Below are 11,737 nucleotides of genomic sequence, written 5' to 3' on the forward strand. Positions count from 1 at the left end.
TAACTGCACCCACAGAGAAAGTACAAATTTCAAAACCACAACAGAGGCCAACAGGATAGCTGTATTTTGTCTCTTCTGCCCTGAGGCACAATTGGAGTCTAGCACCAAGGAGGGCAGGATTTAACAGACCAGCACAGAAGAGTCACTTTACAGAGGTAGTTTGGACTGGGAACAAAACTGCAGTGTAGACTAACAACTGGACAGATAAAAACACAATGTGATTCTTTATTGAGAAAAGGTTTTGGCCACTTATGAGCTCATTAAGCCCCCAAAAGTAAGAAGAGCAGCAGTCTTGACCCTCCTTGGCACCAGGGACCGGTGCTCCTATGAGAATCTAATGTCTGATGATCTGAGGTGGAGCTGAGGTGGTAACGCCAGCACTGGGGAGCGGCTGCAAATACAGATGAAGCTTTGCTCGCTCACCTGCTACTCATCTCCTGCTGTGTGGCCTGGTTCCTAACAGGCCACGGACAGGTACTGGTCCGCGGCCAGAAGATTGGGGACCCCTGATGTAGAGGATGACGATCTGCCTGGTGTGAGCATAGATATCAGGGGCTGAGGAAAATCTGGCTATCAGCAGATGACACCCTAAGCCTCTCCAAAGACAGGGCTAGACTTTTGCCCTTCTGGCCTATAGCTGGTTGATTTATACTCCGGATCAAAGGTCTTTTCAACATTCAAGCTAATTCCAAGAATTACAGATCTTTAAAAATAAGGACCAGTGATTTCACACATGCTGATAAGTTACTTTGGCTACAGCCCTTTGTGCATGTGCGCTTGGGCACACACACACAGTTGGAGCCGAATAAATTTCTGTGGAATGATTAAGTATTGATCAGCAGTATTTAGTACACGAGTTCAACCCAGACATACCACCTACCAATCAGCAATAGAAAAACGTGGGAAAAAGAATACATAAAATAGTAAAAACAAAATCAATATATTCTAAGGATAAATAATGTATCTATATGCTCTGTATATACAAAGTCACACCTCAAGACACTTAAAAACATAGGTCAAACATAAAGTGATGGAAACATACGTTTGGGCATATAAATAAAGTGGTAGAACTATAAAATACAGACACAATGGACTGTAGGACAAACATTTTTCTTTGGGATAAAATATCATTACAGTAAAAATATGGAGTGTCTCAAGTGGAAAAAAAATTCTAAGTTTTTATAGATGTATAACATAGACTCAAAATACATAAGGCACAAATTGAATTACAAAGAGAAAGTGACAAACACATAGATTTTCAATAAATGAAAGAACAATCAGACCAACAATTTATAATGTTGAAATATGTGAATAATCCACTTGACAGGCAAAGGAAAACAGATAGGCTTATCAACTTAACAGTTAGTAAAACACATTTTTTTTTAGCAAAAACAACCACATGCTAAGCCATAAAGCAAATCCCAAGAAACACACAAAAAATTCTTTATCCTATAGACCATCTTCTTTCAATATGAGACATTAAATTAGAAATTAATAACAAAGTATTATATTTGGAAACTGAAAAGCCCACTGAAAATTTTGTTTTAGAAACAAAGAGGAAACCATAAAAAATATTAGAAAATACTTAGAACTGAACAACGATGAAAACGCTTCTGTATGAAATGTTGTAGTAGGTGTCTCAAGTGGTACTTGGAGGGAAATTGACAGCCATAAATAAGCCTTAAAGATATCCTTAAGAAAAAGGCAAACCATAAGCTAATCTATCTCAAGAAACCAGAAGGACCACAGAGTACCCCAAGGAAAGCAAAGAAAAAGATGATCCGGACAAAAGCGAACATCAGTGAAACAGAAAACAAAACAAACAAACAAAAAAAAAGATGATGAACAAAACCAAAACCGGATTGCTTTAACAATTTACTAACAGAGAAAACTTCTGATAAGTTTATTTAAGAAAAAGAGACAAAAATGAGGAAACAGTTGGGGGTAGTGGTAGAAATATAGATTAAATAAGGTTGGCCAAAAAAAAAAAAAAAAAGATGATAACTTTGTGAAGCTGAGTGACGTGGAGTACGCGAAGTTCCATTAAATTATTTTCTCTACTTTGGCCTGTGATCAGTTAGGGGCTTTTTATAGTCAAATATATCTGAGACAATGGTGGCTTGAATCGAAGTAGCAATTGAGATGTTGAGAAGTGGTTTTATTTGGGAACGGCTATGAACATAGATACAAAGAACCAGAAATAATAGTAAAACCAACCAAAAGAATGTATTAAAAACATCATTATCAAGTTTGATTCTTCCAAGGACTGTAAAGATGGCCTAATATTAGAAAAAAAAAAAACAGTAATGTAATTAGCCACATTAACAAATTAGAGGAGGAAAATCATGCCATTGTCTTAATAGAGGATAAGAGAGGTTGTAAAATTTCAAATCCATTAATAATTACACACACACACACATACACTCACCTCTGAGAGAACTAGGAATAGAATGCAGAGTGGATAACTGTCATGTTCATTACCATTCACCATCATGTGTTTGGCCTTTCTAGGAAATCTTGGAAAAACGTCCATATTGTGAGTTTTGCCTGCCTAAATTAAGAGCCAAAACTCAAAGTCTCAGCCTTTCTTGCAGTTAGAATCAAACTAGTGACCTAGGTATCACGAGTTACACACACATACGCACACGCACGTAGACACATATCCACGGGAAACTTCAAAGTGACAACATGAGGAAACAGGATCTGCGCGCAGTTTCTACTTTTGCTGATGCAGGTGGTGACAAAGGCATCTTGTCTTTAGTGGCACAGATCGGCCACTCAACTCATAAAAGATCCTAACACCAAAGGTAAACAAGAAAATGCAAATAAAATCAATTAGGAACCGTGTGTCATTCCCATCAGAAAAGCAAAAATAAAGTGTGCATATACAAAGTATTAGCAAAACTACAGAAAAATAGATCTCTCATACACTGCTAGTGGGATTAGAAATTGGTACAACCCATCGCGAGAGTAATTTGGCCCTTTCTGAAAAAAGTTTAATATGTGAAAACCCTGCAAATCAGAAATTCTATCTGTAGGTACACACGCTATACAAACTTAAACATGTACAAGAAGATGTGTACAAGGATATTTTGTTGTATCATTGTCTTTTAATAGCAAGAAAAAAAACAAATAAACTGGAAACAGCGTAAATGTTTGAAAAGAGAATTGGATGAATGTATGAATAAATATTCATATATCGTTAACAGTCTACAGCAGTTAAAATCAATGAAATGCAGTTAAATGCAGCAAAAATAGCTTTAATACATGGTTGGAAGATAAGCTGTAAAATGATACACGAGGTATGATGTATTTTGTATAATTTGAAAACAGGAAAGCCACTATTTGCTACTTATTGTGATATTTGCTATTGCATGTGATTTATACATCCTCAGGTATAAGTCTAGAGCATGCATGAGAATGAGACACATAGAAGACAAATTCATTATTGCAATTGTCTCTGAGGGGGGAGGGAGAGAGAGAAATGGGATCAGGATAAGTTACCCAGGGACTTCATCTGTAGCTTTAGATTTAAAAAATAATAATAAAAGAAATATCGTAAACTTTTTAAGATTAAAAAAAAGTTGGGCGAACGGTCCCCATTTTTTAATATATTATTACCGACATAGTCAAAACTATTGGGAAAATCACAGTGTGATTATTTGCTCCATAAGTACCTCACGACCTTTGGCCGAAAGCAATCCAGTTTTGACCTGACCATTCTAGGAATGCAATGAATTTCTTCCTTGCAAATCGACCCCTTGTATACTCTCCGACGATGTTTGCCTCCATATCGACAAATGAATTCTGTTGTTTTGTGAGGCATTTAAATCAAATCTTCCAGATAATAAGCCTAAGTCTGTCTCCTGGAAAAGACACTTAACGCATTTCCTACACTGGGTGCAGATGATACATAGCACTTGGGGAAGAATTTCTGGCTTGGTGTTAGAGTTTGAATGTCTAACTCTGACGCTGCGTGGTGTTTCAAATCAAGCTTCCAGAAAGGGCCTGCAAGGATGATTTCACTTTAACGGGGTCTAGGACCAACATACTTGACAATTCATTACAGTAAAGGCACCGTCGAATGTCCCGTAAACGTCACCCCGCCCCTTGTTTTGGTCATCCTGTCCTCCCTTTGCTGCCATCTTCTCTCCATCGTTCTCTATTTTGGATAATCACAATCCATATGTCTGTTTTAGTTGCATTTAGCCCTTGAAATTGTCTTATTAGCAATTTATGTGTCCTGCCTGTCCATTTTACATAACAGTAGCCAGGGAATCCCTAGTCATGGAATCTGAGGCAAAACCCCACAGACATGGACCGTCTTTCTATGTTGTATCTGGGAATATGGTATCTTATGGGATAGGAGGAAACTGACAGCCTAAGAGGCTTTCCAAATAGACGAAGGCTCTGCTCCATTCTATGCCCGAGATCACCAGTAAGTGAGGGCTTGAAGTGAACATCACTACTTTTTCCAATGCGAGAGAGGAGACAGGTGCAATAACTTCCAACCCACTGCCACCAGGAAAGAGGTGTCTGTGCTACTTCCTTTTTAATGAACACCATTTTTTCCCCATATGGTGTCTGAAAACTCTGGTAACTTTGCATGAGTTTCATAAGCAGTCGTCAAACCAAAATATATGCCACCTGAATCTTTTACCAAGAATTATGATTATGATGTCTTTTATGAGTTCCCATTCCCAAGCCTCCATTTTATTTTTCTCATCGAGCTAGACTGTTAGTTCTCTTACTGTAGCGTCTAATTGCTTCACTACCTGGCTGTCGATTGTATACCCTAGGAAGTTTCTCCGACAACTGGCAGCTGGCACGTCTTACCTAGCAAGTATCTAATTAAAGCGTCCCTGGGAAAAGGGTGTGGTGGACAACACCTAGAACTGGCATTTTAAGTTTTCCAATTGTTCTCTCTGACTCTATTAACGTTACTACCCTTTGTCCTCTTTATTTTCTCACTAGCGTTATCAGTACATTCAGATAGATATTTGTCGAATAATTAACTCAGGACCCTGGGCTCCCACGTCACTGTCATGCTCAAGGACCAGGGCACAGCCTGGGGCCTTAGGTTGAGAGTTAGAATGGAAGCTTTGTCAGAGGTGGTTTAGACCAGGAGAGTATCCGAATTTTCTCTCAGCTGTTATGTTTTTTACCCCCAGCTTTATTGAGGTAGGATCAACAAAGAAAAATGATATCTATTAGGTTGTATGATGTGATTTTAAAAGATGCACACCGTGACGATTTAATATACATATTCACTGTGAAATGATTACCGCAATCAAGGTCTACTCTCGGAAAATATCAACTGTCACCTTGCTACTCTCCTTTTCAGAGACTGACGGTATGTATAGCACGCCATTCTTAAGCCAGCATTCCACTTTCTCTGCATTTGAATTCAAAGGATCTTGGGGCACCAGGGAAAACTTCCATTTGGTAAGGAATGGACAGACCCAATGTGAGAGAGAAGTGAAAATGAAACGGTTCCCCAAAGCTTTTCACTAAAACAGAAAGCCATAGTCGATCACACGGCCTCGGTTTATTCAAATGAGGACTGTGTCCCTTACTCTGTTTCTCTCCCGGGAGACCACTGACACAGGATCAGTGTTACTGTTGAGGAGTTATGTATCCTATGACCACAAAGCTCCATGTATTGCAAATGGTTAACACAAACCTTTCATTCATGATGCCTGTTAAGTCCCTTTGTAACCAGTTTCCAACTCATGTCTTATACCCTGTATGAAGTTTCTTTCTTTATCTGACTTTCTCCTTAGAAAGATCTATTAGCGTTCAGCTTTCACCTCTGCCCAATTCCCTATTGCCACGGCTCCTCATTTTCATGGATGGAGAAGCCACCAAAACTTAGTACCTCAAAGCTTGGGGCCATCAATTAGTGACTCATTAGCTTGCTGCTCAGCAGTGTCTCCTGAAGAAAGCTATTTCTACTCTTTACTTTCAGGGCTTGATGCTAATGTTTCGTATCACATCGACAAACACAGAGAACCTGTATCAGGTCTTGGGCTAGGTGCTGGAGGTACAGAAATGTACCTGACAAATGTTTATGCCTTTGAAGAACTTTCAGTCAAATAGAGGAACACGGTCATAATTTTCGCCTCAAATTTAATTTGCTCCATCTCCCTCATTCTTCCGTTTAACAGTTGAGAGTCTACCAAGTGCCAAACATTGAATTAATTAGGCATCGATGGTACTGAGATTAACAAAACAGACATGGGCCCTCATGGAGCTTTCTGTCAAACTCGGGATCTATGTCTGTGGGAGTCAGTGTTTGACCATGGAGCCCAATGGCTGCAAAGGGTTCTGGGTAGTATTGGTTCAGTGCTCAAAATGGCACCACAGTCTCCCCACTTCGTGAACAAAAGACTGTCTCTATTTCCTTAAGAAAGTATTCTGGACCAAAACTCTGTTGGCTGGAAGTGAGTCAAGAACCCAGTCAACATGAATTTTCACCGACTTTCTGAAGTAGTCTGTGGTCTCAGAGGAGCCCATGTCCTTGCTTCAACTAGCTGCTAAAAAGTCTGATGCTTCGCTCAAACTCATCCGTGACCCTGGGTCAACTGCCATAGTCTACCAAGTAGTACATGAAGAAGAAAAATTTTAAAACACCATTAATGTGTTTCCCAGCCACAGTGATCAAAGCTAGTCCACCTTGTGACAGAACGGAAGTACAGCTACAAATAACCAGAAATTTATTTGACCGAAGCCTGATGTCCCGATTAGGAAAGAGCCATTCTATTGCTTCTGCTTAATCATGAGGGAAAAAAAACAAACAAGCAAGTAAGACCTGAAACTTCAAAAGAGATAGAAAGTCTATGTTGTTTAAAATGTCTCCAAGCCTCTGAACACCCACGTGTGCCTACCTGGGTGGGGAACGAACAAGGAGAGGAGTCGATTTGGGCAGGGGCTGCGTGTGTGTGTGTGTGTGTGTGGTACCAGTGCATTTAGGTATCTATTTGCACATGTGTGTCTATGGAGTGCCTAGGATAGCATGTGGGCTGTTTGTATTCTGTGTGTATTTTCTTGCATGCATGTACACTTTTCTGAAAGTATTTGTGGATGATGGTTCGTGAGAGTTAATGCGTGTGTGTTCATAGAGTAGCTTCAGATGCTTTCTTATAAAGATCCTTATCCATCACTAATTGCCAGCAATGCACAGAGAGAGCTGCATATCCCTGGTGAATCTGGTTAGCCCCAATGGCCTATGAGCTCTCTTAATATAGGGGTCCCTAGAGCCTCATAATACAGAGTTGAGCTTTTAAGGAATACTTATTGAATTACAGACTGGTAACTGTTTTAATGCATGTCTGGATCTGAAGCTGTGGAAGTTAGCAGTCATCAGGTTGATGAGGGGCAATCTAGATATACAGGCTTTCTTGCCACCCCTATGAGAGACTTGTCTCCTCTGTCCCTCATATGGCAAACATGCCCCTCACTGAGCTCTCCCTACGTGTCAAGTACTCCGTGAAGTGCCAAGGAAGCCATGAAGACTGGTACTTGCCCTTGAGGAGTTCAAAGGAAGTCCACTACATCCCTATACCCTTCTCTTTATTGTACTCTTAAAAGACAAAGTTTGGGCCTCTACCTTCCCCCTGCCTGGCCTCACAACCACACACAGCTCCCTGTCCTGAGAACTAGGCTGCTTTTTCAACTGACTCCTAGACCTTGCCTGATTGAAAGAAGACCCATGCCTAAACCAGTTCTCAGCCTCCGGTCCTTCCCCCGGTAACCATCCTGTACAGAGTGCCAGATCCATCATTCTAAACCAACACATATTTTTACTGCCCTTCTCGAATCTACTCAGTGGTTCTGCATTACCCACAGGGCAAACTGTATCATTTCACTACACAACCATTTGTATTTACTCAACAGGTCTAAAGAAGCCATTGGGCCCTTAAGGCAGTAGGCTCACTGGAGAGAGAGATACAGAAAAAAACCTAAGTAGTGAACAAGGATGTTTCATCTTTTTTTAATATATTTTTTCTGATTTTAAGAGTTTTATTTTCAACACAAAGTCACTCATTCAACAAAAAATTATCGAGCATCTAATGACCGCCAGGTGTACTGAGCAGATAACTGTTTTCTTTTTGTTTCCATACATAAATAATTATTCAATCAACATCTGATACTTAGTAGGTATCGATCAGGTGGTCCGTTAGGATGGGGTCTCCTGTCTCAACTCTTCACTGTGTTCTTCTCTTTGGCAGCAAGGGGGAACGGTGGGAGAAGGGGAAGTCTATGTCGATGACTCATGAGTCACCCCCTTTCTAGCTCTGCTATGCTCTGCCCTAGTCCTTGAACCTGCTCCAAAGGTCTCCCATCGCTCACATGTGTAGAAAGGCCAGTTTCCAGAAGTGGTTTTGCCTCTCCCTCCAAACGCTTGGTATCACCCTAGTCAGTTGGTGTCCGCAGTGACTGTCCCCAGGGTCTGTGTGCAAAGAATGGAATTCTCAGATAATATCACTGGCTGCTTGACTGACAGTCCCCACCACGTGCTCTCCTCATGTGACCTATCTGTCCTAAGATGCGCGGTGCTGGCAAAATGTGGAGGAGGATGTCAGAGAGAGTCGAATTGAGACTGGGGAGTCGAGTCGACTTTGAAAGATGCATTGTGGAAAGAAAGAAAGTGGACTCCTGATGGGGGTATATGCTTTATGTGCGAACAGATAGGGCGAGAAGGGCAAGGGATGGATTTGGCTGAATGTAGGATGGTGAGGGTAGGAATTTATCTGAGACGAGACCTCCATAGAACATAGCTACAAAGTCCTGCTGTAGGAAAACCCCAATTTATTTTCTTGGATCCGTTGCATCTTCTTTCACTATTACCTCAGCAAGAATTGTACTTACCATGTCAGTGTCTGACACAGGGCCAAAACTTGTCACGTAGATGTCAGTCTTCACTTCAGTCACTGCATCTGAGCCAAAGAAAGTAGAAAAGCAGAGTGTCAATGAAGCCTGTTGCCTGAGCTCGGAGAGAGACGAGAGCAGTACTCTGAATGACAGCCAACTTGCTACTTCTGACGAAGGATACTTGGTGCAGACTCAGGAAAGCCTCTGAAAAAACTCTCACCTGTACTATTTCTCCACGGAGAACACGCCAGGTACAGGCACAGAGTCCATCCCTTTAGGTATCATTGAGAATGACAGCAAAATTCCAAAACTCCAAAGCTTAGGACAGCCCTTAGAGATCTCTGGCATTCACATGTGCCGGGCTCCCACACCGTGATTACCTGTACCTGTGGAAGGTTACGAATGTTCCAAGATCCAAATCTCTTCCGCTTCCGGGAAGATAAGACGATTGCACTCCCACTCTCCTGCCAGTGTAAAGTAGGGGGCGGTCATGTGACTGGTTTGGGTTGTGGGAGGAAGTAATATGTGTCCCTTCCTGGCTGGAACAATTAATGTCCCATGCAAGCCCCTCCCTGGCACGGTCATCATGGAAACACATATTGAGGTGGAGCTACCGGAAGATTGAAACCGCCTGGATTGATGAGCCAACAGAAGGAGGACGACTGCCCTATAGAGTTGCCTGAATCTATAACAGACTTCGTATGAACGAGAAATAAACTTTTGTTGAGTGTTTTTTGTTGTGCTACATGACCGAGATTTGGAGAGGCTAATATCACCTGATACACTCACTTTATATTTAGTTTCCTTTCTTGTCTGCTTCCTACCTAATCCAAGACACCTGGAAGGGCGGTGTTTTGTTATCTCTGCATCCTCAGTACTTAGGAAAGGAGCCCATTACTCAGATAGTGCTCACTGAACATTTTTGGTATGAACAGATGAATCTCATCACATCTTCGCCAGGTTGGGAAATGATACCCAGAGAAGTGAAGTTATTTCACTTTTAAGCTGTTCTTTTCCTGTTTTTGTCAGCCCTGTTTCCCTCATTTCAGCCTAGACTAGCGCACCTACCCCAGCATCCCTCAACCAGAGCACAGAGAAGCCCACTCCAGCCTAGCAAACACCTCATCGTTACAGTAAATTCAAATGAGTCCCACTCCAGCCCAGGGCACCAGACCCAGTAGAGCACACCAGTAGCGCAGGCAACACCAACAAAGCCCACACAAGGCTTGATGTATATATATATATAATGAAGCTGATTAATACAGTCCGTGGCTCTGTTTCTTTTCCCTCACGGAGAGATAAGGAATACATCCACTCCATCTGTAGCATATTCACTGTATTCATCCAGTCCCAGGTTCCGGCCCAGATGCACTTTTGATCCTATTGACTTCTCATTTTCCGGGAATGTCCCTTAGACTTAACACACTGTTCTCTCACTTAAGTACTGAGTAATACTCAAGGCCACTGCACACATCCACAAACATTTCATTTTCAGAAGACACTGAGTGTCATTTAATATTAATCAACCCTATAGTCAATTCATCAAAACACACAATTTACTCCCAAGCTTAATCAGCAAATAACATGTCTCCGAAACTAGAGCTGTGTTTTAAATAGTTAGGCTTTCATCTAGAGCACAGGCTTCCCTCAGAGCTATTTCTGTGCTTAAAGATGAGACAACACTTCAGAACTCTAAGCATGCCCCTTAAAGACTTGTCCCTTCAGATTCAACGTCAAGTTCATTGGCTGGAGAAGCATTGCACTTCCCCCAAGTACAAAAAGCAAAAGTAATTACTTAATGGGAGAGAACACAATTACATTGGAATCTAATACTCCAGGCTGGAGATAGTTAGACACACAACGCCATTCTAAAGCAATATAATTGTAGGATAGTTCATGTGGCCTGAAAACAGAGGATCCAGACAATAGGAAAAAAGAGGAAGACAGATAATGGTGGTCAAGTCAAGTGGCAGGAGACTGCTCTAGTTCCACAAGGAGAGTGGAGTCACCATAACAAAGAGTCTCGGGCTGGGATGGGAAGGCTTGGCTTCTGGATCTCTGCCCTGGACTTGCTAAATGCGTTAAACAAGTCCGATTTTCATTTGGCTGCTCCCTTGTACAAAGAGGATTTGGGACTAGCCAAGTTCTGAATTTTCACTCTATTGTACCTAGGAATTCTGACTGTAGGGCCAAGCAAAAAGTATCTGACTAGAGATGTCCAATGGTGGCAAGAGGCAAGCTTTCTCTGCTGCCTGAGGAAGGTAGGAGGTTGTATGCAAATGTCACGCTCCTCCTCTCTCTGCACTGTTCACTTTCATTTAAAGAGCACCCATTAATTGTTAAGAAAGAAACAGCGTGGGGAGAGGCGGCTTCCCAAAATTAGGGCTGAGCCAAGCTTCAGAATTTTCCCTGGCTTTATGGTGGGGAAAGAGAGTTGGGAAGTTTGGCGTAGTACACTGGACACCAAACCCCTTCTCCCACCATTTCTGTCCCGTCTAGAAAGAATCTGGCAGATAAGAGAATTAGAGGAAGTGGTATAAAATTAAGGGGAGGGCGAGTAAAGATGGAAAAAGGGGTAAGAAAGGAAGAGGAGAGAGGCAATTAGAAGAGGACTAGAGGGAAAAAAAAGGAAAGAAAGAATGAACAGGAAAAAGACAAGAGAACCATGGAAAAGAGAGCGAGAAGAGGAAATAAAACTAATTAGGGAGCTAGCGAGCAAGAGCCAAGAGTGAGAGAGAAAGAAAGCAAGAGAGAAAAAGGGTAAGAGAAAAAGCTAAGAGGCAATGCTCTTTTCACCAGAGGAGCCAGAAATCCCCCAGGCAGCGGGTGTGGAGACAGGATCCTTACTTGTAGTGCCAGCACA

At 41.7% G+C, this 11,737-nt stretch overlaps 1 protein-coding gene across 1 annotated transcript in view; it reads right to left on the reverse strand.

Moving 5' to 3' along the window:
- The window catches only part of GABRA3 (gamma-aminobutyric acid type A receptor alpha3 subunit), a 202,136-nt gene that overhangs the window by 82,885 nt on the left and 107,514 nt on the right, over positions 1 to 11,737 (reverse strand). Inside the window, exon 4 of the mRNA XM_011384036.1 lies at positions 8,872 to 8,939. Coding sequence (XP_011382338.1) covers positions 8,872 to 8,939 — 68 coding nt within the window. The remainder of the gene's footprint in view (positions 1 to 8,871; positions 8,940 to 11,737) is intronic.

This window comes from Pteropus vampyrus, unplaced genomic scaffold (genome assembly GCF_000151845.1).
Source record: "Pteropus vampyrus isolate Shadow unplaced genomic scaffold, Pvam_2.0 Scaffold556, whole genome shotgun sequence".
NCBI classification, from domain to species: domain Eukaryota; kingdom Metazoa; phylum Chordata; class Mammalia; order Chiroptera; family Pteropodidae; genus Pteropus; species Pteropus vampyrus.